The 26,861-nt window shown below is 55.7% G+C and overlaps 3 protein-coding genes across 7 annotated transcripts; all 3 read right to left on the bottom strand.

The window, feature by feature from the left end:
• Positions 1 to 1,176: 1,176 nt before the first annotated feature.
• FOXS1 (forkhead box S1) lies at positions 1,177 to 3,881 on the bottom strand. Its single transcript, XM_032351046.1, has one exon. It carries the CDS (start codon positions 2,432 to 2,434, stop codon positions 1,439 to 1,441), a length of 996 nt encoding a protein of 331 aa, XP_032206937.1. The 5' UTR covers positions 2,435 to 3,881; the 3' UTR covers positions 1,177 to 1,438.
• Positions 3,882 to 4,385: 504 nt separating this feature from the next.
• LOC116595096 (interferon regulatory factor 4-like) lies at positions 4,386 to 13,569 on the bottom strand. 3 transcript variants are annotated; one of them, XM_032351040.1, is made up of 8 exons: positions 13,301 to 13,569; positions 9,214 to 9,403; positions 8,829 to 8,923; positions 7,773 to 7,884; positions 7,588 to 7,653; positions 6,314 to 6,682; positions 5,622 to 5,740; positions 4,386 to 5,392 (listed from the first exon to the last, which is right to left on the bottom strand). In XM_032351040.1, exons 1-8 carry the CDS (start codon positions 13,472 to 13,474, stop codon positions 5,300 to 5,302), a joined length of 1,218 nt encoding a protein of 405 aa, XP_032206931.1. In that variant the 5' UTR covers positions 13,475 to 13,569; the 3' UTR covers positions 4,386 to 5,299. The 3 variants fall into 3 exon arrangements, 2 of the variants coding, with proteins under 2 accessions (XP_032206931.1, XP_032206932.1); XR_004287526.1 differs by having other exon boundaries at positions 5,302 to 5,392; positions 5,622 to 5,720; XM_032351041.1 differs by lacking the exon at positions 4,386 to 5,392 and having other exon boundaries at positions 5,591 to 5,720.
• A 115-nt stretch (positions 13,570 to 13,684) lies between these two features.
• DUSP15 (dual specificity phosphatase 15) lies at positions 13,685 to 25,586 on the bottom strand. 3 transcript variants are annotated; one of them, XM_032351042.1, is made up of 7 exons: positions 25,210 to 25,586; positions 24,379 to 24,412; positions 22,724 to 22,806; positions 19,662 to 19,711; positions 18,708 to 18,782; positions 17,355 to 17,526; positions 13,685 to 16,603 (listed from the first exon to the last, which is right to left on the bottom strand). In XM_032351042.1, the coding sequence occupies exons 1-7, from the start codon at positions 25,453 to 25,455 to the stop codon at positions 16,331 to 16,333; spliced, it is 933 nt and encodes a 310-aa protein (XP_032206933.1). In that variant the 5' UTR covers positions 25,456 to 25,586; the 3' UTR covers positions 13,685 to 16,330. The 3 variants fall into 3 exon arrangements, with proteins under 3 accessions (XP_032206933.1, XP_032206934.1, XP_032206936.1); XM_032351045.1 differs by having other exon boundaries at positions 13,686 to 16,603; positions 25,161 to 25,312; XM_032351043.1 differs by lacking the exons at positions 24,379 to 24,412; positions 25,210 to 25,586 and adding an exon at positions 23,027 to 23,268.
• Between the last annotated feature and the right edge of the window lie 1,275 nt (positions 25,587 to 26,861).

Here is a 26,861-nt window from a genome sequence, read left to right as displayed (position 1 = left end):
GAGACTGAAATCAGCATGGCCGCCTGCCTGAGTGAGGGCCTCTGGAGGGACTGGACTATCTGCCCCACCAAGGGGTCTCCAGCCGCCGGGGTGTCACCTCATGGGACAGAAGACCCATCAGGCCCCTACACCAAATGCCAGAAAGGGGCTTCCCCCAGTATCCCTGGCCTCTTTCTTTTCTCCCTCGACCCAGGATCCAGATGGAGGTACCAAGGCTCCAGAAGGAAGCCCTTTGCCTCAGCGACTCTGGTATTGAAAGGTGTGGGGACGGGGAGGTTTCAGGTCCCTCTGATAGCGGCCGTGAGTATACCCATTTCTCCTGCTTCTGCCCAAGGGGGAGGCTAGAAGAGGCCAAAGGTCAGGGCTCCGTCACTTCTGATCTATACACAGGACAGCCACCCACTCCCCTCATGACAGAAATGCTTTCTTAAAGAGTCATCAGGAGGCCTTTGGAGAACTGAGGGCTCAGAACTGGGGGCTCCACATTCCCATTCATGTGGGGGAATGCAGACAAGAGGACTGGTGCCTGCCTTTTGAGCCTCACTTTCCTTGTCTGTGCAAGGGGTCAGGGTGCCTTTTTCGTACTGGTCTTCCAGGATTTCATAAAAGCCCCTTCCGCTCTGGGCGTCACCCCCAGCTCTGCTCCTACCCTGTGCACCACCCCTGTGTCCTCACTCAGACTGCGGGACAGGGGCTGGGCGTATAGCCACTCATTTGCCATCTGGAGTCAGATCTAGTGAGCCTCAAACTTTTTGAGCTTCAGTTTCCCCCACTGTAAAAGTGGGGATAACATTCCAAGTTGCACAGGGCTCGGTGAAAGGATACAGAGAAGCTCAGGACAGAATAAATGCCGCACATGGTCACAGTGATTCTGACGACTCAAAATTGGGGGGTGGGTGCAGAGTGACAGAGCCTGGGACTGGAGAATTAACCCCTCAGGCCAGCCCAGCGCCACCCTCTGCTGGGTGTTTCTTGGCCATACTTTCCTCTCTTCCTTATTCCCTGCTCCCCCTTCCTCCACCTTCCTGGGAAACTCCCCGAGAAAGTCCCCAGCAGGAGAAAGAAGTCTCAAAAGGGACATTTCCATCCAGGGTCCCCGCAATCCCACAACCACAGCCACTGCACACAGAACCAGGCGCCCCGGCCCTCAGCCCCCAACCATCCATGAAGCTGACCTTCACCGTCACACTGGTTTTATTGGCCCTGAGAGCCACAGAGTAAATCCCAAGAGGGCCCTGCCTCCCCTCTCCCTCAAGTCTGTCCAGAGGCCCCGGGGGCTGGCTGAGTGTTCACTACTCCAATCTTGGCTTCCTGTCCCGCTCGTTGGCTTGCCAGGCCTGGGTCCCTTGAAAGCTCCCCAGATCCTTGAGTCAGGCTCAGCCTGGAGGGTGTAGTTGGCAGGGGGGCCCCGCAGGGACTGCCCGAGGCCAGGTTGGCTTCACTCAAAGAAGAACATTCCTGGTGTCCGGTATAGGCAGGGGGTCAGCCCCAGTGGGAAGTTGGAGCCTCCCTGGACAGGGAAACTGCCTGCAACCCAAGGTTCCTTGGGGTCAGCTGGAAGGGGCAGTGGGGCCCGCAGTGAGGCTGGAGGGGTGGGTGGTGCCGGAGAGGGGGCTGCTGAGGCCAAGAAGTGCTCAAGGCCTGGATCGGTCCCCATGCAGAAATTCAGTGCCTGTAGCCGGCACTGGTAGCTGCCTCCAATGCCCGCCTCTGGGGTCAAGATGGGTGTGGGGGCCTTGCTAAAACCCTCGGCCTCAGAGAAGCCCACAGAAAAACCAAATGCTGGGCAGGGGGAAGACGAGGGGGCCACAGGGAGCTCCCCCAGGCCTGCAGGCTTAGGTGTAGGCAGCTCTTTGAGCTCCGTGGGCGGCCGGGGCCCGGCATCCGGGGTTGTAGAGCACATGCTAGCTGGCAAGGCCCCTAGTAGACCCCCAAAGCTTAGGCCCTTGGGTTCTGGCAGCTCTGGCGGGAATGGGCACTGCCTTCCAGTCAAGGTGTCGGGGGCTCCTGGATCCTGGCTGCCCACTCGGTGGGGTCCGCGGCGTGCCTTGGCAGGGCCCTTGGTTCCCTCGGCACCTGCTCGCCGGGTGAAGCGTCGGCGTCGGCGCAGGAAGCTGCCGTGCTCAAACATGTCGTGACAGTCGGGGTCCAGCGTCCAGTAGCTGCCCTTACCCGGCTTGCGGTCATCGCGGGGCACCTTGACGAAGCACTCATTGAGCGACAGGTTGTGGCGGATGCTATTCTGCCAGCCGGGCCGGTTGTGGCGGTAGAAGGCGAAGCGGCCCATGATGTAGCGGTAAATGCCACTGAGTGTGGCCCGCTGACCCGGGGAGCTCTGGATGGCCATGGCGATCAGAGCTATGTAGCTGTAGGGGGGCTTGGTCGGCTCGGCCGTGGGGGCCAAGGGCCCGGGTAGGGGCTGTTGCTGCTGCATGCTGGGCTGGGCTGGCCGGTCTGGTGGCTGCTGGGACCACGGAGGGGCCAGGCACCGACGTCTGGAGCTGGTGTCTGCCCGGCACAGCCTCCCCGGGGCCTGTTAAAAGGCCCACTGGCCCAGCCTCCCAGCCTGGAAAGGCAAAAAGGGGTGGGCCCACCAGGCTGCCCTCCCTTCCTCCCTTGCCCCCCCTCCCCCCAGGCCTGAGAGGGGCGGGCAGGGAGGCCAGAACTGGGAAGCTTGTGAGCCGGCTGCCTGGGGAGAGGAGATAGGAGGAAAGGGACCGAGATCCAGAGCCCCCATGTGCTGGGCGGTGGTGGCTGCGAGGGACAGGACAGGCAACTGAGCGAGACAGAGACAGAGAAACAAAAAGGGACAGTGGCCGTGAAAACCAGAGAGAAAGACACAGAGAGGGAGAGACATAACAAGACGAACTGCGAAGGCAGAGACACTCAGAGAGACAAAGCCGAGGCAGAAAGAACAGAGACACACCGAGCCAGACATGCACACACAGCACAGAGAAAGCATCACGGAGAGAAATCAGTGTACGGAGAGAGAGTGAGAGAGGAAGATGCAGAGAGAGACACAGAACAGACACAAGAGATCGAGGGCAGACAGACAGACAGACGCACGCTGAGGAGAGAGACTAGACAGGTAGATTCAAAGGGGTGAGCTGTAGGATGGCTCCCCACTCAGTGGGAAAAGCCCCAGGGGTCCTCAAGCCCCCACCTTCAGCTCCCCTTTTCTCCTCTCTTTCTTTCAGGCCTGGGGGTCTACTTTCTACTCCCAGCAGGGTGCAGCACCCCGGGGTCAGACAATTCTTACCCTCTTAGCTCCAGGGCATTTGACGGCCGCCGCTGGAAGGCGGTGAGAACCGTCAAACTGTTTATGGTGAGCATCAGCGCCCTCTAGTGACTGGTGTGGGAAGGACAGCCATCTGGGCAGAGCCATTCCCCCACTACTCCCCCAGGAGATGTTTCAAGCAAGTCCCTGACTTTGGCTGAGCCTCAGTTTCCCACTTCTAAACTGGAGCTGGCGACCCTTCAGCTGTCCATACTGTGGTGAGGAGGCCACAGGCCCCCTTACACAGCATCCAGCACCCTCCAAGAGTTTAGCGCAGAGTAAGGGTTTGGACATGATTCAGGATTATCACTCTGAACTGAGGCTCCCCATCAGCAGCAGCCTTGGGCCAGCGAAGCCTAGGACCATCAGGTCTTCTGGAGGCTGGGGTAGCCTACTGCATGTTCTCCCACCCATACGACCCCAAGTGAGAGGACACCTACTGTGTGCCACTCTCCATGTCAGCCGCCCGACAACTAGCCTTCTCTCTCTGCATTTGACTCCTTGGAGCAACCCTGCTTTGCAGGCCTTCATGGCTTCTTTTTTGTTTTTTTTTTAAGATTTTATTTATTTATTTGACAAACAGAGATCACAAGTAGGCAGAGAGGCAGGCAGAGAGAGAGGAAGGGAAGCAGGCTCCCTGCCAAGCAGAGAGCCAGATGTGGGGCTCAATCCCAGGACGCTGGCGTCATGACCTGAGCCAAAGCCAGAGGCTTTAACCCACTGAGCCACCCAGGCGCCCTTTCATGGCTTCTTTTGAATAGATGGAGAATCTAAGCCTCAGAAAGGTTAAGTGACTTGCCCAAGGTCACACAGCTAGTGAATGACAAAGCTGGAATTTGAATCCAGTATTCTCTAACTCCTTAACACCACACCTTCTACAGAAGAGAAGCAGGGATAGGGACAGTCACTGGACCCCTACTGGAGCACAGGCTATGAACCCCAAGAGAGCAGGGGCCTGCTGTTTTGTCCAGCACTGGCCTGGAAACTGAGTGGGTGCTCAGTCAACATTTGCTGAATAAGAAACAGTGATCTGATTGACTTCTGCCCTTCGTCGAAGCATACGCCCCACCCCCACCATAAAAGCATATTAATGTATCACTAGAAGAGATTCATTATGTTGCCATCTGTAGGAGAATCCTTATTTAAAAAGTCAGAAATCAGAACCAGAAACAAGGTCTGATATCTGGGGCAGGACACAGTGACTTTTCCGCCAAGGCAGGGTCAGCTGGCTTCACCGTGGTTGAAGAGGCGCCCTCCCAATTCTCAAGGACTCCCTACAGCTTGCAGTTTACAATGATCAGTGGAGCCTGGGGAGGGTCTGGACCCCTGCTTCTGCCCTTAGCTTCTGCCCTATGGCTGTGTTTGGGGGTCAGCCTCAGTTCCTCCAAACACAGTATCCACTGGTATTGGTGGTTCAGTTATCAAACCCCCAAGTCCCCAGTTCAGGCCAAATTTCTGCTTTGAGATCCCTTCCTGCCCACATAAGAACAGAGACTAGTGGCAGGTGGGAGGAAGGGTCTGGAAACTCAGAGCCCCTCAGAAGCCAGGCATTTCTGTTACTGTCTGGCTTCACTCTAATCCCTGAGGATCTAATTATCGGTAAACCCAGCTTTAAGCAAACCTTATAATGCATCAGTTGCAGGTAAGTGGGCTCTCAAGTATACCACCACAGACCTGCTGGGTTCTCCCCGAGCTATGAGGTTTTGTTTCTGTCCTAATTGCTGTTTCCAGAACCTCAAGGTCAAGTTTGGTTTCCTCCTGACTTCCCAGGCCCAGCTGCAAGGCCTCCGCCCACGCGCTGTGCTGGGGGGTAGGGGTGGGGGGCTGCATCTCTGCCGCTGCGAGGTTGAAGGGCGTGGATCCGCTTCCACTGTCCCCACTGACCGGCCGATGGGTAGGCGGCAGCCCCAAGACCACTGGCAATTTGGGCAGGTTTGCAGTAGGGTCCGCACCCACGGGAGGAAGGCTGACTTGGGACGATAGGAGAGGAGCAAGTGACCCTTCACTGCTGACTCAGCTGTGTCAGCAGGTGAGGGACACCGTCGGTGCTGCTGGGACACCACTGTAGTGGCGCTTCCAGTGCAGGAAGAGCTCCCTGGCGAAGACTGGCTCCACCTGTGGGGGTGGGGGTAGGGCAATGAGCTAACTCTCTCAGTTTGCGCCCCCTATGTTCTGGTGGGCAGTCACCACTTGGTGACAGTCCCACCCCACAGGCACTTAATGTGCAGGGTCCTACAGAACAGAGGGTCATCGGTTCAGGAGCTGGGGACTGGAGCGAGTCAGTAGAGGGCTGCTAGTGGTGACTGGAAGGTGTGACTCTTCACTGGAGTGGGAGGTGACTCACGTGGGCCATGATGAGCCGCTCCTCCGGCTGGTCTGGCGGCCCTGGGTACTCCTCACCAAAGCACAGACGGATTTGGTACTTGGGCTCCTGGCGACCGTCCTGAAGGTGGGCGCGCAGTTCTATGGGCACCAAGATTGGGGGCTTGGGAATCCTAGCTGGTGCCCACCTTGTGCTTCTATCCCATGCCCATGTCCGATAAGGCCACATCCCCATTGTGTGCCCATGCCCTATGCCCACTTCCACATCCCTATGCCTGTCTCATGTCTCACATCTGTGTCCACTTCCAGGGTGCATCCCCTGTGCCTGATGCTCCTGTGCTCACCGCCACATATTTATTCCCACCTCCAGCCCATTGCCATTCACCTATACCTATTGAGTGCCCAATGCCCTAATGCCCAGCTTATGCTTAGCATCCCAAGTTTTATGCCCCAACCCTGCCCCATGCCTACCCTCCCCATAAGTCTGTCTATATCTTGCCCAGGTCCCCTGATGCCCGTATTCGTTCCCTCTCCTGGGGCTCGTGTGTCACATCCTTTGTTTCAACATCCACCCCAAACCCAGAATCCATAAGCCCGTTCCTTGGCGCTCACATCTCATGGACCCCACTTCTCTGTTCCCGTGCCTTTGCCCACGCCCCTCGCGCCCAGCCACTCTGTCCCACGCTGCCAGCGGCCCCACCGTCGTGCTCTTACCCTCGAGGAAGAGTAGCGTGTCCAGCAGCTGGCAGGTGTGCTCACGCTCCAGTTTGTTGGGCTGCGCGCGGTGCGGGGCGAGCGGGCCGCGCCAGTACACGCGGCCCCGGCACAGGCGCTTGGCGAACACGCCCTCGGGGGCCACCCACAGCAGCACGCCCCGCTCCAGGTGCCGCAGCAAGCGCTCCAGCACGCGGGCGCCGGGGGGCGGCTCCGGGAAGCACACCTGCGCCATGCATCTTGGCGGTCCCAGCAGGCCTTCCGCCGCGGTGACCTCCTGGGGGCTCAGGCGGCAGCCCTCGGCCACGCGCGTGGTGGTTTCGCGCACCAGCTTCCCGCGGTAGAACAGCCGCACGTGCAGCCAGCAATCTGCGGGGCGGGGAGAGGGGGTGCGCCCGGGGATGGCAGCCCCAGCACTGACCTCTCCCCACCCAGGTCCTGCCTGCCCCCGACTCAGGAGTTTTGGGGGCTTCCTCCGGATGAACAATAATTCTCTAATTCTCGTAGTAGCGCCAATGCCAGTAGTAAATAGCAGCAGTTTCCGGTATAAATGAACTGGTAGCTGAGCTCTGTGGTCAAAAGCATAGGGTCTGGGACCACCCTTAGGGCCTGTCCTAACCTCTGGGATTCTAGGGGCTCCTTCCCAGCGAATTTTTTTTTTTTTAAATATTTTATCTATTTGTCAGAGGGAGAGCGCCCACACAAGCAGGAAGAGTGGCAGAAAGAAGCAGGCTCCCTGCAAGGAGCCCAATGCAGGACTCCATCCCAGGACCTTAGGATCATGATCTGAGCCGAAGGCAGCAGCTTAACCAACTGAGCCACCCAGGCGTCCCTGCTTCCCAGCAAATATTTTAATGCTGATGGAAACAACAACACAGTACGGTCCATGTGAGGGGCAAGCAGGATACTCAGCAGTTAGAGCTGGGGGCTCTGCAGCCAGGCCCTTGGAGACTGATGTCTCACTGCCAGTTAGGAGCTGTGACCCACTAGTAACTTTCCCAGGGCTACCAACTGTGTGATTTGGGGCCAGGTTCTTAACCTCTGTGCCGGGTTTCTGTAAGTATGAAGTGGGGATGATGGCAGTATCTATCTCACAGGGCAGCAGGGAGAGCTTTGAAAGATGCCTGACGTAATCTAAGTCCTCGATAAATGTTAGCTGCTGTTGTTATTGGGGCTGGGTACTTTCGGGGAAAGACACAGGGTAGCTGGCCCTGACCTCTGGCTCTCCCAAGTTCTGCACACTGGTCAGAGGGGAGGGCCTTGAGATTTTTTACCAGGGTTGCTGAAGTCCTCAGAGAGCAAGGGGCTCCAGTGGTGTGTAGGGTCCTGTGCCTGGTACCCTAGGGAAGGAGGGGAAGATGTCAGGCACCACCTCACCCTGAGTCTCTCTATCCCCAGCTCAAGGTCCTGCAGGAGGACAGAGAGGAGGCAGGATTGGTTGAGGAGATCCGCTCCTTACTGTGGTCAGCCAGAGGGACTGGGAGCCGAGCCGCTGGTGGCAGGGAGCCCTGCTGGGTCTGCCTGGGGGCTTGCTTGGTGTCCTTATCCTCTGTGGTTGATCTGGAATCATCCTGGCCATTGGAAGAGAGGGTTATGAGGGTGGGAGGGTTATGACTGTGGGCCACAGGTGTTCCCAGACTGTCCTCACTAGGGCAGAGGGAAGTCTGGGCAGACTACAGGCCAGTTGGGATTGATAGAGACTTTGAGGTTTCAGAGCTCAAGACCCTGTTCCTCATAGAGGTAAAGGGTTGATGGAGTTGTTGGAGGTTATGGGGTCGGAGATGAAGCTCACTGTGCTGGGGGAGAAGCGTTAAGGAGCAAATGAGCAGATGGGGGCCAGAGGAGATAGAGTTGGGGAACAGAGGTGATAGAATGGTGACAGAAGTGATAGAGATGATAGACATGGGACAGAGGTGATAGAGGTGGGGGGGGATAGAAGTGACAGAGATGGGAGACATTACATGGAATGCATGGTGAAGAAGACACTAGGGACAGTGGATTGGACCAGGCTGGTGGGAGAGTGGGGACACAGCAATGAAGCACAGATGGTAGGGGGGTTGGTGATAATGGGGGTGATCCAGACAGAGTGATGGGGTGATGGCAACAGCAAGAGGGCTGGAAGGGTTGAAGGGGAGGGAAATGCAGAGCCGGAACTGCATCTGATGGGGACAGAGTGGTGGACCCGATGATGACAGGGGCCAGGGGTGAATGTCAGGGAAGAGATTGCAGAGGGTGATGGAGCTGAAGACGGTGGAGGACGAGAGAACAGGGGGACCCAGAGATGATGGAGGCAAAGGGAACAGGAGGCGGAGCTGAAGATGGCAGGGCAGGTGGGGCCCAGGTAAGAAGAGGTGGAGCTGGCGGGAGGGACATGGGTGGAGGAGGGGGCAGATAGGGAAGGAGCGCAGCTGGGGGAGAGGACAGGCCACATGACAGTGCCAGAGAACACCGAGGGCAGTTCAGGGGAGAGGTGACAGAGCTGGCAAGACTGCAGAGGGCTTGAAGGACAACTGACCTGGTCTGTCCCGCAGGCCAGCTCAGTCACTTCTCCAGGGGGCTCCTGCTGCTTCCGTGGAATGTTCTTTTCAGGGGGAGCACAAGCTCTGGCACCTGGATGGAGCAAGAGGCAGGCTGTTGTTTCCTGAGCCTTAACGGGAGCCCCCCAACAGAGGTGATCCCACACGAGGACCACGGCATGATCTCAGGCGGGGCCCACCTCTCTCCCGGCCTCAGTTTCCTCTTTTTCTAATGGGAAGATAAACTGAATGTCTGCAGGTCCTTCTGTGTTTACCAGCCCATGAGTTTAAGCTTACTAAGCCCCCCATTACAGATGGGCAACGTGAGGTCCTTATTGCCCAGAGAGCCATCCTCAGCCACTACCGCCAGGGGCAGGATGGTACCTGGGCCATGGGCACCGTGGGCCACGATCCTGTAGACCTTGTAGGAGCTGGAGCTGTCCCGATGGCTGCGCTCACGCACCTCACAGAAGTCAGCACTCTTGTTGAGAGCACAGCGGAGTCTGGTCTTCCAGGTGGGGGGGTCCTCCTTGTCGATGCCCTCTAGGTGTTTGCCCTTGTGTATGGCCCAGGCCTGGGGATGAGCAGGGGCACTTGGGGAGGGGTAACCTGGGAGAGGGGCTGGTGCCATCCAGAGGAAGGGGGGCCTACCTTGCCTCTCACTCTTCTCTCTCTCCCTCTGCCCCTTCATCCTTTTCTCCGTTCTTCCCTCCCTCCATCCAACCGTATTCCTTGAGCTCCTACTGTGTGCCAGGCCCCAGGCAGGGGCAGGGGACCAAATGGGGAACAAGACAGACATGGTCCCTGCTCTCCCGAAACTCAAGTCTAATGAGAGAAAACAGCTGGGAACAGCTAACTGGAAATAATTATATTTCAAGTTGTGAATTATGATCAATTTTTAAAAAATAGGATGATGGGGGGTGCCTGGGTGGCTCAGTGGGTTAAAGCCTCTGCCTTCAGCTCAGGTCATGATCCCAGGGTCCTGGGATCCAGCCCCGCATCGGGCTTTCTGCTCAGCGGGGAGCCTGCTTCCCCTTTTCTCTCTGCCTGCCTCTCTGCCTACTCGTGATTTTTGACTGTCAAATAAATAAATAAAATCTTTAAAAAATAATAAAAATTTTTTTTAAATTTTAAAAAATTAAAAAAAATAGGATGATGGGATGGAAAATAATGGCATGATTTTCTATCTGGAGAACTAAAAAATTAAATCCTGACCTATTGCCCCATACAAAGTGGACTCCATATGATTTCAAAGCCAAAGGTGAGAGATAAAAGTGGAAGCTAATGGGAGATAAGGAGGGGAAACACCTCCAGGGGGACAGAATGCCTTCCTGACCACCCCCAAGGACAAAGCAAAATAATGACAATGTCTGAAATCAGCAAGGGGCTAATTTTAGAACATACACGGAACTTTGCAAACCAACAGGAAACAGAGAACATCCCCTAAAGAAAAAATTCTTATCGGGGTGCCTGGGGATCCCAGGATCCTGGGATCGAGCCCCACATCGGGCTCCCTGCTCAGCTGGGGAGCCTGCTTCTCCCTCGCCCTCTACCTGCTGCTCCCCCTGCTTGTGCTCTGTCTCTTTCTGTCAAGTAAATAAATAAAATCTTTAAAAAAAATTCTTTTTTTAAAAAAAGATTTTATTTATTAATTTGACAGAGATCACAAGTAGGCAGAGAGACAGGCAGAGAGAGAGGAAGGGAAGCAGGCTCCCTGCTGAGCAGAGAGCCCGATGCAGGGCTCCATCCCAGGACCCTGGGATCATGACCCGAGCCGAAGGCAGAGGCTTTAACCCACTGAGCCACCCAGGCGCCCCTAAAAAAAAATTCTTATCAAAGGGCAAGAACAGGTGGTTTAGGCAGGAGGAAGCCAGAAGGCCACAAACATATGAGAATGTACTTAAACTCATTAGTGTCAGAATAAAAATGTGAGCTATTGGGGCGTTTGGGTGGCTTGGTCAGTTAGGCGTCTGACTCTTGATCTTAGCTCAGGTCTTGATCTCAGGGTTGTGAATTCAAACCCCATGTATGGAACCTACTTAGATTTAAAAAGAAAAAGTGAGCTATCACCTTTAAGCAACAAAATATTTTGTGAGTTGGATAATGCTGGGAGGTGGTGGGGTGTGGCCACGGTTGGTGGGCATGGGATGGTACAGAGATTTTGGGTGGTAATCAGGCATGTCTTGTCAAAATAAGTCCAAATATACCCTGTGAGCAGAAGTTCCAATTTCAAAGGAATTCTCACGAAGGCTCATTGGGGGCGTGGGCAGGGCAAGGCAAGATATTTACTCTAACATTGCTTTTGGTGCTGGAGAGCAAACCTATGTCCAGCCCTGTGAAAGTGGATAGGGATGTGTGTGTGTCATGGATGCCCACTACAGAGTCTATGCAGCATCTAGAAGCATCCAGGAGCAACAGATTAGATGTTACAGAGAACACTCCCAGCGGGATGCCTGGGTGGCTCAGTCAGTTGAGCGTCTGCCTTTGGCACAGGGTCCTGGGATCGAGTCCTGCTTCGGGCTCCTTGCTCAGCAGGGAGTCTGCTTCTCCTTCTCTGCATTCTGCATTCTCTCCTTCCTCTGAACAGCTCGCCATCCTAAGGGACAGGCCATGTAACCCCCTGTTCAACGCTCACTGAGTGTCTTCTGTGGGCCTTGCCCTGAGCTCAGTGTCACGACCCTCGACACTCGGGTAACCGGAGGCAGTGTGTTGTGGGGGAAGTTGTTCCAATGGAGGAAACAGAAGGAATCAGGGATGGCCTAGGAAAAGCACCGAGTTGGAGCTTAATAAATGCATTCGACCAATGAATGCATTAGGGAAGGCTCCCGAGGAGACGTTTCAGCTGAGCATGATGGCAGTTGGCCAGGTCAAGGTGAAGAGGAGAGGATATCCAGGCAGGGGGACAGCAAGTTCAAAGGTCTAACAGTGAGAGAGATGTGAAGCATTTAGAAACTGAAAGAACTGTCAGGTCCGGTCTAAAGCCAGGGAAGGGAAGGGTGGGGAGAGATGAGGCCAGGGAGGAGCAGTTCACACACTGCTCTGACGTCTTGGTAAGAAGTTGGAACTTTTTCACAAGGGCAATGGGGAGCCAAAGAAGGATTCTGAGTAGGGAAGTGTGAAGGCAAGATTTACATTTAGGAAGATCTCCCTGGAAGACCGAAGCAGGGGAGTAAGGGGCATGGGGAAGCGTGGTGCTCTGTGAGGTCACTGGGATTGTCCTGGTGAGAGATGGTGGGAATGGGTCCAAGCAGACGGACTGTAGAAAAGCTTCCATAGGGAGATCCTGCAGGCCTTGGGGACAGAGTGGAACGAGACTGGAAGTCAGGGAAGAGGCCAGGGTTCAGGTGCCTGGCCCCTGGGGTCTGGGTGACAATCGGTGCCATCCTCCATTTGGGGACACACACAAGTTTGTCAAGGGGAGATGTTAAGTGTGGTACTGACGAGGTGCTGAGTTGGAGAGTTCTGGGGCCTTTAGACCAGCAGGCTTGGGGCCTGGAGGGGAGGCTGGGAACTGTGGGGCTCATGCGGAGGCCCTGGAAGATGGAGTAAGCTATGGGGGGCGGGATCCTGGAGCAGTGCTGAGAGCACCCAAAGAGGAGGGGAGGAGGGGGCAAGCTGAGAAAGGGAGGGGCAGCAGGGTAGGAGGAAAATGGAGCTGGAGTGCTGGTGGGGGAAGATTCTGGAAACCAAGTGAGAGTGTTTCGAGAAGGAAGGGTCCACCAGGCCCAGACCCATCCAGGGGTCAAGGATGACAGTGATGGGATCTTTGGATTTGGCAACTAGTGATGTTAGCAGGAAGGACAGAAGCCAGAGGAGGGCGGGGGCGGGGGCGGGGGGGGGGGCTGGAGGGGTTGGGGGGGTTGGGGGTGGTGGTGGTGGTGGTCAGGAACTGGGGCCTAGGAGTGACAGAGCTGATGACCAGGCCCTTCCGCCTGTGAAAGGAGAGGGGAGGCCCGAGAAGTGGGAGCTGGAGGGGCTGTGGTGTTTGCGGGGGGGGGGGGGGGGGGGGGGGGGAGGCTGATGGCAGTTGGTTGCTTATTACTCAGGGGAGAGATTCCAGCATTTCACTGTTGAAGAGAAGGAGTTTGAAGTCAATGAGGACTGAGTCAAGGGAGGGCATCCCCGGAGGAGGAGGTCCCTGAAAAGGGCTGGTGTGGGGAAGCACAGAACACGACGTTCCTAGGCTGCTGGGGTGGGCGCTTTCGGGGTAAGGGGGAGGTTGTGGGAATCCTGTTATTGGCGTCCAGTTTCCGGGGGAGGGGGAGGGGGAGGGGAGGAGGGAGGAGAGGCCCCGGGAGTCCAGATGGTGCTCGTATCGCACCTTTGGCTGGTTGCTCCCCGTATATGTCTCCCGTATATGCACAACACGCTCCGCAACCTAGAGACCGCTGGGGCTAAGGGGCGAGCGGGTGGCCCCAGGTCACACAGCGCGCGGGTCAGCCCCGGCGTCCCGCCGCTCCCGCCCCCTTACCCTGAAGAGCGCCGCGTCCTGCTGCGCCCGGTAGCCCTGCCGGGCCGCGTGCTTCCAGGGGATACGGAAGAGGGTCTTGTCTGCGTCCTCCCAGCACAACCCCGCGTAGCGCCCACTCTCGATCTGCGCCACCAGCCAGTCGCGGAGGCGCAGGGGACCCCCGGCCCCCGCCATCGGTCGCCTGCCGTCGGGGACCTTCCCTGCCTCCCTCCGCCAGGGGTCGCCGGCCGTCCGGAATGCAGGGCGCCTGCGGCCAGGTCTGGGGCGCGCGGCGGCTGGGACCCCGGCGCGACAGGGAATCTCGAAGCCGCCTGGATGGTGCGCAGAAGCGGCGAAAGCGAAAGTTCTGGATGCGCGAGTTTCGCTTTCTTTTCTGTCCCCCTGACTTGGGAGGCCCTACCCTTCGCTCTTTGTGGTAGCCTGGCCCGGAGGGTGTCGCGCCGCACAGAGGGGCCAGTTAGAGGCACGGTGGGACTCCATGACCCATTGGAGGGTACCCATTGGACTGTACGGGGAGGGTAGCCAGGGATCTGTCCGTCCCTGTAGAGGGGCCCCGGCGGTCACCCAGAGGCGTCCCTTGCGCCACCGGTGCACCTGTTCTCTGTGCTTCCCAGCCTATGGGGAAGTCACAGTTCTCTCTTCAGCGCCTGGACTGTACAGGTAAAAGCCATAGTGCTTCTTAGACTAACTCCCATCAGAATTGGGAGGCAGAGACTAGTTTAAACTGTACACTCTTCGCTTCCATACCAGACCTGCAGAAAAAAAAGACTTTCTGGGCAAGAAACCAGTAATCTGTATTTAACCAGTTCTCCGGTGGGATTCTGATCCAGGTGGTCCATGAGCCACACCTGAAGAAATACTTCCTTAATATTGGGAGTCCTCATCCATTGATGGCTCACTAGGGTGTGGGCGTGGCCAAAGCCTTTCCTGCAGGGTGTCAGTGGGTTCTCATCACAACATGTGAGAAGAGTCTACCCCTTTTATTAGTAAGAAGAATAAGGCTCAGAGAGGTTAAAGCCCTGTAACAAGGTCATAGAGCTAGTACTTGGAGGCAGTCAGAACCTGAACCTATGTCTCTCTGTCCCCAAAGCCCAGGACACTACACAGTGCCCCCCACTATCTCCCAACAGCTTACATCTGGGGTTTAGGGACACCTACTCCCCACAGAAAGTATATACAATTTTTTTTCATGTCTATACATTTTTCTATGGTTTGTATCTTTCATTTAACTGTCAAAGGGAGTTTGCAGTTTGAAAGAGGTCAAGTAGCTCAGACTGCTCTACCCTTTGTTGTGTACATGGGGAAACTAAAACTCCGAATGAGCACAGAGGTGGATGCCTGGTCAGCGTTGACCAGAAGCTGGAAGTACTGTCCTCCTTGTGCATGTGTCGGGGGCATCTTCTTCGTGCTCTCCACCCTCTGTTCTCCCAACCCAGCAGCCACTCAGTTCTGACCCCTCGACAGTTATAGACACAATTCAGACCCAATTGTAGGGCTCAGGGGTGGGGTGTGGGGGTGTGGGAGGCAAAGCATTTCATAGGATCAAGTCCAAGTGTAATAATTACATCAAAGTGGGAATGTTAAGTGTGTCAGATAATCTTTTCATTTTTCTGGGTGGCAGAGTCATAGTGATTAGGAGGATGGGGTTCCCTTGACTTTCCAGCCAGACTGTCTGGATTAGAATCCCAGCCCCACCACTTGCCAGCTGGTGACCTCGGACATCAACCTCAGTTTCCTGAGGAGGCTGGGCAGCAGATGAGGATTATTTCATCCATCCTCTCACCCCCAATACTGGAATCTGGGCTTCTCCCACAGCCCTGAACATGGTACTTGGTGCATAACAGGGCCCCCAGCCAGGTGGCTATTAGATTGGAGTTTTTTCAGACCCCTCTCAACTCCCAAGTTACTTTTAGTTCAGAAAACTCAGCTCGGATGACCTCTGTTCAACTCGAGTCCATTTGCTGCTTGCTGGGGTTGCCCCGAGGCCTTCCTTCCCTCCTCAGTGGCTGCCCCCTGGCCTTTAAGCTCTAGGTGAAAAGGGTCTTGAGTGGGAGAAGGTATTTGCAAATGAAACATCCAATAAGGAGTTAATATGCAAAAATATATAAAGAACTTTATATAAGTCACCACCAAAAGGCCCGTAATAATCCGATTAAACGGTCACCAAGGAACTACTTCTTAACAGCCACCATGGGACACAGACTGCCTAGGTTCAAATCCAGCCTCCCCTACTCCAGCTGTCCTTAGGCAAGCTGCCTACCTTTCTGAGCCTCAGTTTCCTCCCAGAGATGAAGTGAATCCATGCATTTAAAAAGTCAGGCATGAAGGAGGCACTATTTGGACAGCTTACTACCTAGTATTTGTGAGTAGAGAAGAGGAGGGAGCTGGTGACATGGAGAAGAGCTTAGAGGGCAAAAGGGTTCAGAGAGAAGGAGGGATTTAGAGGCCTTTTCAGGAGACCAGGGCTTCAGGGAGAGATTGGGTGGGGGGGTGGTCAGGCAGTGAACCGGAGTCCAGGAATTCAGTCCTGCCCAGAGCGATTTTGAGGAGGTGGCGGGCTCCTCCAGACCCTTGGGGATGCCGGCCCCCTCCCATCCCTGTGTCCTGCAGGCTCCAGCCCCACGCAGAGTCCTGCATCCAGGCCCCTTGCTGAATGACTAGGAGGAGCTCAGACAGACAGCTTCTGTGTCTCTTTAATATCCTCCAGGCCCATCCAACCCCCCCCCACCCCCACCCACTCCCACTCCCGCTGCCTTTAAGGGTGGAGGCCCGGGTGCCCCCTCCCCCCAGCCCAAGGACTAAGGCACCAAGTGGCTGCAGCAGGCCGGCTTAGACACAGAGACGCACGGATGGAGGACACACAGACTGCAGACGCAGACAAGCAGGGCGGGTATCAGGGGCAGGGGCAGGGCTCGGGGCGCCGCGGGGCTCCCACAGGCTCTGGGCCCGTTCTGGAGGCCGTGGGAGGCCCAAACAGCCCTGAAGGGGACCGGTCGTTAGGAAGAGGGGCGCCACGGCGAGCTGGGATCCTCACTTGCCGCCTTTCCGGGACAGACACCGCGGGAGGCAAGAGAAAGTCTGCTTGACGCGTGCCAGCAGGGGCAGCGGCCGGTGGGCCTCCCGGGGCGGCCGCGGCACCAGGCGCTGCAGGGTTCCCTCGGAGGCTGCCGAGTGCGGCGCGGGGGCCGCGGGCGCGGGCGCGGGGCCCTGGCGGCAGCGCGCGCACAGCGGCAGCAGCGCGCGCACCTCCTCCTCGTCGCGGAAAGGGCTCTCTCCGAAGCGCTCCTCCAGCTGCCGGCGGAGCTGGGGGGTGGGGGGAGGAAGAGGGAGCCGGGGGTCGGTCGGTGCCGGGCTGCCGGCCGGTCCCCTCCCCGGTCCTCGTCGCTTCCGCGGGTCTGCGAGCTCCCGACCCCTCGCTAGGCCCCTCCCCTTCCTGAGCATCCTCTCCCCTTCTCCTCTGAGTTTCCCCCGCCCGCATCGAGCCCCCTCCTCCTCTAAGTCTCTTCCCTCTCCTGGACCACACTTCCCCTCGGACACTCCATCTTCCAGACCTGCTAAAGCGACGCCCGCCCCCGGGCCCAGTGGGGACCACCTGAGTCCTCTTCCCCTAGCAGCAACCCCCTCCACACTGGCCTCTTGGCTATCCACCCAGTGGGTATAAAAGAAGGAAAGGTTTTGGCTTTATCAGGGACCCAGGGGCGGAGAAAGGGAATGGACATCTCTCCCCAAAGGGGTCAAGCATTCAAATGCCTCCAGGTTCCAGGCAGATAGAGAAGGCAGTGCTGGGACCTGGTCAAACTGAAGGGTCCATAGTCTAGCCCAAAGGCATCCAAATACTAAACTAAAAAGGCAAAGAAAACATCTGGCTGACCAAACAAAATACACCTAGAGGCTAGATTAGCTCAGGGGTCGCGAGTTCGAGACCCCAGAAAATCTCCTGTCAGGTCTGAAGCACAGGCTAACTTCTTTCCCATCAGTGCTCCGCTCAAGCGGGAAGCAGTCTCCCAGCCCTGCCCAGCTTCTGCCCAGCTCCTGCCTCTGCCCCAGCCCCTACCTTCCGGGAACTGCCCCAGCCAAACTCTTCGAGCTGCTGCCTAAAGCCTGGGTTGGGGTTGGCGATAGGCCGGGTTGCCTTGATGGCTTCAAGCACGTCCCGCCAGCCTAGCCCCGTCACAGTCATCACATAGGCCGTCACGATGGTGGTGCTGCGGGAGATGCCTGCAAAGCTGGGATACCCACCCCCACCCCCAGGCTTCAGGTAAGGCCCAATCTCCTCCATGCCCTGGTCCCAGACACCCCCTCCCCACACCTCAGCTCTCCCACCCACCCTCATTCTCGCCCTTGCCTCTGAGCTCCCATCCCAAAGAGCCTGCCAGGACCTGTTTGCCCACTTCCTTTGCCCATGCTGTTCCTTCTGCCTGGAGTATCCTCTGGGCACTCTCCCACATCAGAGGCCTGAGTGGTGAAATCACTTCATTCATTCATTCAGCAAATGTTTCCTGACCATCTGTTATTTGTCAGGTACCGTGGATATGGTGGGGAATAAAACAAACACGGTCTGTCCCGGGGCTTACAGGAGGGTTGGGAGAGAAGGCCACTAACCAGGGAAACAGTTTCGGGTAGGGATAACTGCTCCAATAAGGAGTCCAGGGGCTAAGGAATCAGATAGGAAAAGGTTTTAATGTAGTGAAGGGGTTGGGGAGGGATTAGGGAAGGGGTTTCCGAAGAAGTGACATCAAGCTGAGTCCTAAAAGGTGGGTAAGGGCCAGTCAAGAATGTTCTGGGCAGTGTATGAAGCCCACGAGGTGGGAGTTGGACGATTTGAAGGGTGGGGAGGTGGTCAGTGCAGCTGGAGTGGGGCAAGCAGGGGCAGAAGGTGACAGGCTGGAGGAGCTGTTCTTAGGGCAAGGGCTCTGAGAGAGAGCCGCCCTGAACCCAGCATAGGCTAGGTGCTCAGTGGGAAGTTATGGGATGAATGATATCACCTGGGATGAGTCCCTGTCTCCCAGCCGGGGGTCCCCCACTGCTCAGCCCTATTTCCTCAAAAGCATGGAGGGGAGGAGAGGGAGCAAGAGCACTCAGAGGATGCTGGGCCACCTGCGTGACCTCACCTACTCCCTCCAGTTAGCCTATCTGGTAACAGTCTTTTCTCCATTTTACAGACGAGCAAGTGAGAGTCTCGGGGAGAAACAGCACTTTGGCCTTGGCCACACAGCTGGTGAGGGACAGAGCCCTGATTGGAGCCCCCCGCCCCCGACCAGCCTCCATCAGATGAATGGTGGACGGTCATGCGTGACAACAGGCTGGAGAAGGTCTACCCCAGGTTCCTAATTCCCCATAGTGTGAGTGCTTGGGTGTGATGGAGGACAGTCCCTTACTTGCTCCCCTCATCCCTCTCGTAACTCACCAGTGCACAAGGCAGTTCCCCCCATTGAGGCGGCAACAGTGGATGAAGTTGATACATTCTTTGAAGTGCTTTTTGCTAGAGAAGAAAGCAATAGGGTAGCGAGCATTGGGGGGCAGGTCTCCTAGGAGTCATCCCCCACTGCACTGATGGGATGTCAAGAGCCCAGGGTCCTCAGGGCGCCCGGCCCAGGCAGCGAACAGGGCCTGTATGATAGTACAAGTGCAAGGCTGTGGGAAGCCACAATGGGGACATTTCAGGTAGTGAAAGTGGCCAATGATGAGAAATCCCATCACAGAGGGAGGAGCACCTCTCCTGTGGGTCCCCTGGATCCTGTTTTCATGGAGGCTTTATCTTGGTCTTTCAAGGACATGTGGGAGGAGACAGAGGAGTCCTCTGGGGTCTGCAAGCAGAGCACCTGGGGACAAGGGTGGTCAGCCACGGGTTGGGAGGAGTGTCTGTCTGGGTCACTCTCAGGCTGGGAAGGCACTACAGCTCATAACACACACAAAAAATCTTGCTTTCTGAGTCCCTGTTACAGGCCAGGCCCTGTCGTGGATCCTCAGCCTGCACCATCTGATCTCAGAGAGGGAAAGCGATTGGTGCAAGGTCATACAGCAAGAAAATGGCAAAGTCTGGCTGGAGCCCAGATGTATTAACTCCAGGGCTAGAACTGGCTGAGCCTGACCCCTTCCAGTATGCTGGGCGTCTGGTCCTCAGACAGAGTACTCTCGCCATCTCACAGCTAAAGACACTGAGGTCTGGGAAGTTAAGGGTCTTGGCCTGGGGCATAGGCAAGGGTGTAGCTGGGACAGAGGCAAAGAGAGGTGTGAGTGAGCACTTGTGCTAGGCTCCCCAGGACAGCTTTCTGGCATGAGTCCGCTCTGTCCTCCCCCAGACCACCCCCCACCCTCCAACCACCACCACCACCTCTCTCGGTGTCTCCAGAGAACTTACATGGGTACCTCAGGGGTGTCCGCCACAGGGATGCGAAGGTAGGTTATGTCCTGCAAGTACAAAACACACATGGGCAGTATGGGGCCCTCGGCTGTGCCCCTGGCCTTGGTCTGGGCCACCCAAGCACCTCATGACCCCAGCCCAGGTCCTGCTCCTTTCTAAACCACTGTTGCCCTCTCTATCCAAAGAGGCTAGATATCACCTGAGTGCCTGCCAGCTCTATCTGTCTGCGGTTCCAGAACCTTCTGAGAATTTGGTATCCTAACCTCATAGGTGATTTGGGCATAAGGACTTGATAAAAAGAATTCAGGGATCTTTTATTTAATAGGTAGGAAGGGGCCACTAACAGTGACTCTCCTCCAAATGAGGATTACAAAATTACACCAAAAAAAGGGCAAAACAGGGGCACCTGGCTGGCTCGGTTGATAGAGCATGCACTTCTTGATCTCAGTGTTGTGAGTTCGAACCCCCATGTGAGTTTGGAGATAGATTACTTATTGAAAAAGGTATGTTTTTTTCCGTTTTAAGATTTTACTTATTTATTTGTCATAGAGACAGAGTGAGAGAGCACGCACAAGCAGGGGCAGCAGGAGGCAGAGGGAGAGGGAGAAGCAGGCTCCCTGCTGAACAAGGAGTCCCAAGTGGGACTTGATCCCAGGACCCTGGGATCATGACCTGAGCCGAAGGCCGACTCTTTTTTTTTTTTTCTTTTGAAGTTTTCTATTTTTTCTTTTCTTTTCTTTTTTTAAAAAATATTTTATTTATTTACTTGACAGAGAGAGAGAGGAGGGAAAGGCCACACAAGCAGGGGGGAACAGCAGAGCGAGAGAGAGAGAGAGAAGCAGGCTCTCTGCTGAGCAGGGAACCCAAAGGTGGGCTCAATCCCAGGATGCTGGGATCATGACCCGAGCCAAAGGCAGCTGCTTAACCTACTAAGCCACCCAGGCATCCCCCCAAAAAGGTTTTTTAAAGGTCTTATCAAAAAATAGGGGCACCTGGGTGGCTCAGTGGGTTAAGCCTCTGTCTTCAGCTCAGGTCATGATCTCAGGGTCCTGGGATCGAGTCCCGATTCGGGCTCTCTGCTCAGTGGAGAGTGTGCTTCCTCCTCTCTCTGTCTCTCTCTCTGCCTGCCTCTCTGCCTACTTGTGATCTCTCTCTGTCAAATAAATAAATAAATTCTTTAAAAAAATAAATTTCGTTATCTTGAAAAGAAACAAAAACCATGAAAATAAGTTTCTACTTCATTAATTGTGACTATAAAACTGTGTGCTAATTATTAAAATAATCAAGGGATGAATTATTTCTCCCACAAACTGGCTATGACATCCTTTACTTGGTGCTTAACCTTCACACAAGATCTTAAGATGCTTTGGGCTCCTGTTTCAAGAATCACTTTTCTCAAGGACCTCTTTTAATCCTTTGATATTCAAATGACTCTTTTCCAGTGTCAGGCCTGCCACCAGCCCTAGGGCCAGGGACCCCAGGCCAGGTCCTCATTTGCTAATGGCTTTAGCCCTTCTCTGGCTCACTTTTCCCAAGGTCACACCATCCTGCCTCTTTTGCAAGGTTTGCAGTTTCACTTTGCAACACATTTGGCCTTGGGATTGTTTGGCATTATCAAACCCTGACTGGTAAATTCACTGATAGATGGGGAGGCAGGGCTGCCCGTGGGAAGAAGGGAAGGTTGTTGGAGTAGGGATTTATCTGGCAAGCAATCATTTCATTAGTCAATCTATTCATGACTTGAAAGCCTTCCCTGTGCAATCTAGTGACTGCATACTCCAAATCCTCCAAAACAAGCCTGCAAATATCAGGCTCCATTGACCTGGAAATTTCTTGTTTGAATGGCACTGAGAATCCCAGATTATTGGAGGTTGCTCTTAGAGACCATCAACACTGACAGTGGAGAAACTAAGGCCCAGAGAGCGGAAGGAATCTATCTGAGGTCACACAGCAAATCTGGTCTGGATTTCAGACCTCCAGAGCCTTTTTCCACCTGCAGTTATTCCCGTTTAGTGGGTGACACACACTCTAATAGATAAGGAGGAAGGGGCTCTATTTATGGGATAAGAATATGATTAACTTTGCTAGATCAGCTGTAATTTGTTGGCCTTTATGTGGAGCTCAACAACTCAGTAAGGTAGGTGTTGTTATAAAATCACCATCTTACGGGCGTCTGGGTAATGTAGTTGGTTGAGTGTCTGACTCTTGGTTTCTGCTCGGGTCGTGATCTCGGGGTTGTGAGATTGAGTCCCACATTAGGCTCCACACTCAAGGCAGAATCTACTTGAGATTCTCTCTCCCACTACCCTCCTGCTCGTTCCCTCTCTCACTTTCTCAAATAAATATTTATAAAATTCCTATTTTACAAACCAGGCAACTGAGGCTCAGAATGGTGAAGTCCTGTGCCCATGATTACGAAAGCGTTCTGGATTTACTACTTTCCTTTTCTGGGTTAGAACAACCTTACTCCCCCACTACCAAAAAAGAACAACCTTACCCCCTCTTTTCCAGGATTCCCATAAAACCAGCACCAACCCTTCTGGTGGGGGCCATGCTTTACTGTGTGCAAAGCGTCTTCACCATCCTACAGTCTCTTTGCATCCTCACAGCAGCCCCTCTAGGGGCAGACGGACTGAGGGATCAGAGGCCCAGACAGATAAAGTCACAGCCCAAGATTACACAACAAGACACAGAACACAGAACTATCCATTTGTAGTAATCAGTTCAGCTGGGCAATGGAAAGCCCGTGAAGGGGCCTTTTTAAAGTTCAGGGTGAGGCCTCTGGGCTCAGACCGTCAAATCCTAGCTCCTTAGCTTCCTGGCTGTGTGACCTTAGGCAAGTTACTTTACCTTTCTGGGCCTCGGTTGCCAAATAGGGATCAAATGAGGATGCTGATGTAAAACAAGGCAGTTTTTAACAGGATGGCCAAGTATGGGTCAGGGAGGCAGTATAGAGCCTGGCACAAAGTAAGTACCTGAGAAATGGGTGTGTGTGGGGGGGGGCAGCTGAAGCTCCCCTCTGCACTTGTACACCACCAAAGGATAGGGGTTAGGAGTACCTGCAGCAGAGGCTGGGGTGACTCGTGGATAGAGATGATGTGTGTGATCTTGTTCCGGCCCAGCTGGTCCGGGTCTTTGGCATCTGAAAGAAACGAAATGTCTGAGCCTGTCTGATTGGTGCGACTCACATGTCCCTGATGGCCAAGAGAGGTGGGAGCTCACTGCCCAGCTCCCCTCCCCACCTCTCCCTCTCCACTTTGTCCCACCTTCTGCCAGCCCCCTGCTCCTTGGCCCCCTCCCGCTCCTGGTCTGACAGGTCCCACCGCACCCCTAGGCTTCAATCTTGTCGCTGGGGCACCTACTTGTGGGTGCCCACAGCCTCTTCCCAGCCTTGCCCCTGGAGTTCCTTCCATAGCAAACACCCTTTCCTGGCATATCCTTGATGGAGCCGGGAATCCTGTCTGCAGAAAGGTTTGCTCACCCAGAAGCTGTGTGTAGAAGATGTTCTCTGCAGTACTGCTCATAACAGTAAACACACGAGAAATTGTTAAAAAGCGGGAACAACCTACACATCTACCCTGAGAAAGCTACATAAATAATGGTGTATCCATACTTGAATACTGTGCAGCCGATGGCTAGAAAGACCTCTCTGTGCTGATGTGAGAGCATGTCCACAGTGCATTATTACATAGGAAACAGGTGACTGAACAGCGTGCAGAGTAGACTTCCATTTTTGTTTTAAATGTTACATCTGCATCCACGAAGATATATGGAAACCGACCAAAGGCTAAACCTCACATTGTATCAGTGGCTGTCTCTAGGGGCTGGAATTCCAGTGTATGGGGGTCTTTTAGAATCAGAATAAATAACACATATTCCCTTTCTCTCCATAAGTCTACTTCATTCAACACATTTCCTGAGTGTTTACTATGTGCAGCCTTGGCTAGGCATGGGGGTTCATGGGCAACTTCATGGCCCCTGCCCTCATGGGGCTACAGACTTCAAGAGGGTCCAGAGTTTCCTTAGCTCAATACTCAGAAATGAACAGCGGAGGTGGCTCCCAGGGAGGAGGAGATCAGATTCACGAGAGTGGAGCATCAATGCCAGAGCAGGGGGGAGGCAGGCAGGGATGGATGGGGAAAGCCCTGCCCTGGTGCAGATGCCCCTTCCTCTCTGAAGCTTTCTCTGACTCCACATGGAAAAGTGTGGAGTCTCAGAATTAGCCTGTCTCTTAGCACATGCCTGTGACAGGGAGAGGGCCATGGCTTTGGGATGGAATGGGCAGTGCTCGCTAACAAGTTTCTGGGTACAATCCAGTCTCTGGAAACCTCCCCTCTGTGTAGAAGGTTGTAGGGGTAAGGTTCCTGGTTTCCCAGCTAGAAGCAGCACCCGAGCAGACCTCAACCCGGAACCTCAGGGCTGTAAGAGCCTGGAGAGGTGAGTGGCTCATGTGCTGGGAGAGAGGCTGGGGCTCAGAGCAGGTGCAGACTTGCCTGACATCTGGCAGGTGTTTTGAGCCCTGTGCACTAGGGACACTTATCCCACATACCCTTAGTCCTCATGAGTTCCTTCTCCCTCCCAGCCTGGCATTGTTTCCCTGCCCCCGGCCCCATTCCTGAGTGCTTCCAAGGTGCGTGGGCCACAGCATGAATGGTGGACACGGGCCTGGACAGGCAGAGTGCCACAGCCTTGGGACAGAGTGGGCAGTGCTCACCAATGAAGTTCCCGAGGTAGAGTCCAGGAAGTACCTACAGGAGAGACAGGCTGGGGTCAGTGGCGTAGGGGTGCACAACTTCCCATCACCTAGTTGGGGGCCCACAGCCCATTTCCATCCCATGACCAGGTGTCTGGACCTCAGGACTCAGGCAGCAATCTCCTCCCCCTCCTGGACCTGGATTCTGTGAGTGGGACTAGGGAGGACAGGAGGGGGGCACCAGGGGAGGCCAGCTTGGGTAGGGGTGAGAGCTTGAAGCAGGGAGGGGAGAGGAACACACTGTGGGGGGGGAGGCAGGGAGAGAGATGGACTTGCCAGGTGAGTGGTGGGGAGTTCCGAGGGAGGTGGGAAGGCAGGGACAGAAGGAGGGTCATGCAGAGGCAGAGGGGAAAGGATGGAGAAACAGCATCAGAGAGAGTCCAAGCAATCAGAGACGAGGAAGACAGAGACACCTGGAGACAGGGAAAGGGACTCAGAGACATAGAGTGTGGGAGTGACAGAGAGCCACAAAAAGACCCAACAAGAAATACAGAGTCACAGAAACAGGCAGAGACAGAGACACAGGGAAAGCGAGGCCAGAGATACCCAGAGAAACAGAGACGTGAGCAGAGCGACACAGGGATGCAGGGTCAGAGAGTCACCCGGAGACAGAGATCTAGACACACAGAGCCTCAGGGCGAGGGCCAGAAGGTCAGAGGCGGGCAAAGCGACCCAGGCGGAGCCTGAGCCCTGGCGTGGCTGGGGGCGGCCAGGTGCGGGCTGCGCGATCCCCGCCCCCCTACCTTGGTCATGCCATTCCCCATGATCCCGGGGGCGGGGGTCCGGGCGCACCCCCAGTTCGCCGCCCGGAGAGCGCTTGGGTCGCAGCTGCCCTGCTGGCCCAGGCCGGGCGCCTGCAGCCTGGCGGGGAACAGGGGCCCCTGCCCGGCCGCCGCCGCCGCCGCCGCCGCCGCCGCCACCACCGCCCGCCGACCCCCGGCCAGGGAGGGAAATGGTGGTGGAGGAGCCGCCGCCGCCGCCGCCGCCGCCGCCGCCGCCGCCACCGCCGCCGCAGGCTCCTCCTACCCCCTCGGTCATGTGGGGCCCCCCCCACCGTGGGTCGCGGCGGGGGGCTGGACAAAGCCCCAGTGTGCCGGGCCCGGGGCCCGCGGGACAACGGCAGCTTGTTGGGCCGCGTGGGGCCGCCACCTCCGGAGGTGGGGGCGGGGACGCTCCCCCCACCTGGCACCGTCTGGCGCGGGGTGGGGGGTGGGCGCGGGGGCGGGAAGAGCCCCCGGCCGGCCGCGCAGCCACTCGGATCCCAGCTCCGGCGCTGCCCCTGACCGCCTTGCGGGCCCTGGGGCCGAGCGCCCGGCTCCCTCGGCCTGGCCGCGGTTTCCTAGCAGAAACGTGACGGGAGCTGGACTTGGACCGCTATGGGTCCCCCTGTTTTCAGATACTGTGTGGGTAATTCCTTCCTTCGGTACATCCTCACTCCTGCCCCCCCCCCCCCCCCCCCCGTCCCCATGCGGGCGTCCTACCAGCCAGCCGCCCTCCTCCCCCACTCATGCGGCCATCTGCCCTCCCATCCTCCAGTCCACCCATTCATCCCTACCTCGGTCCATCCATTCATCCATCCGTCCATCCATCCTCCCTCCCTCCCTCCCAGCCATTCGTACCATCCGCGTTGGCGTCTATGCGGATGGCGCCATTTGGGTCAGCTCTGGGGAGACCTGGCATTAGTGCCCTCAAGGGACCTCAAGAGATCGGAGGTCAAATGTGAGGAGAGGGAGGCAAGGGGGAAGGTTCCAGACACCTGAGTCCCTTGGAATAAGGGAGACTACAACAGGATGTAGTTAGAGGCCAGAGTCCTGGACCTGAAAAGGTTCCAGGTCCTGTTCCCCTCTGACCTGCTGGTGACCCTGGACAGCTTCCCTTGGCTCCCAGCTGCCACGTGTGTCCCAGTAATGTGGAGGTGAGCCCTTTCTGGCTGCTAGGACCCAAGCTGAAGATCATAAAATACTTGAGAAGGGGCATCTCCTATGGGTCTGAAATGGAAGCAGCGGCTCCAGCTCTGGTCCTCCAGCCACCCGCCATCTGGCATCTACAGTAGTAGGTGACCATGGGAGGAATGTTGGTACAGAGCAGGACAGAGCGTTGACAGAACTGGTTTGAAATGCAGGGACTGGAGAGAGAGAAAAAACTGTCGTTGGCTTTTCTTTCTTCCTCAAATTCACAGCATCCTTGGGGCTGTCTGTCTCATCTCTCCCTGTGCATAGGATTCTCTACAACAAAGCTTACTGAGCACCTACTGTATGGCAGATACCAGGGACCCAAAAATGGCTAAGGCGGAGAAGGTTCCTACCTTCGTCGGCTAACAGTGTAGACCAGCCCTGCCCAAAAGAAATATAATGCGGGCCACATATGTAATCTTAAATTTTCTAGTGGCCACATTAAAAAAGTAGAAAAAAAAGGTTGTTAATGTTTTTATTTAATCCAGTATA

The sequence above is a fragment of the Mustela erminea genome, chromosome 7 (assembly GCF_009829155.1).
Source record: "Mustela erminea isolate mMusErm1 chromosome 7, mMusErm1.Pri, whole genome shotgun sequence".
Lineage (NCBI taxonomy): Eukaryota > Metazoa > Chordata > Mammalia > Carnivora > Mustelidae > Mustela > Mustela erminea.
Note: the sequence above shows the minus strand (reverse complement) of the source record. Positions and strands in the feature narration are given on the sequence as shown.

Excerpts from the sequence above, each read along its gene's own strand:
- DUSP15 (XM_032351042.1), bottom strand. The coding sequence starts at position 25,455 with ATGACCGAGGGGGTAGGAGGAGCCTGCGGCGGCGGTGGCGGCGGCGGC. Across the intron at positions 22,807-24,378 it reads CTACCTCGGGAACTTCATTG|ATGCCAAAGACCCGGACCAG; the intron begins GTGAGCACTGCC and ends CGTTTCTTTCAG. Across the intron at positions 16,604-17,354 it reads GCTGGGGCAGTTCCCGGAAG|CTCCGCCGGCAGCTGGAGGA; the intron begins GTAGGGGCTGGG and ends CCCACCCCCCAG.
- LOC116595096 (XM_032351040.1), bottom strand. The coding sequence starts at position 13,474 with ATGGCGGGGGCCGGGGGTCCCCTGCGCCTCCGCGACTGGCTGGTGGCG. Across the intron at positions 7,654-7,772 it reads AGTCCCTCTGGCTGACCACA|GGTACCAGGCACAGGACCCT; the intron begins GTAAGGAGCGGA and ends CTCCTTCCCTAG. Across the intron at positions 5,393-5,621 it reads AGCGGCTCATCATGGCCCAC|GTGGAGCCAGTCTTCGCCAG; the intron begins GTGAGTCACCTC and ends CCACCCCCACAG.
- FOXS1 (XM_032351046.1), bottom strand. The coding sequence starts at position 2,434 with ATGCAGCAGCAACAGCCCCTACCCGGGCCCTTGGCCCCCACGGCCGAG.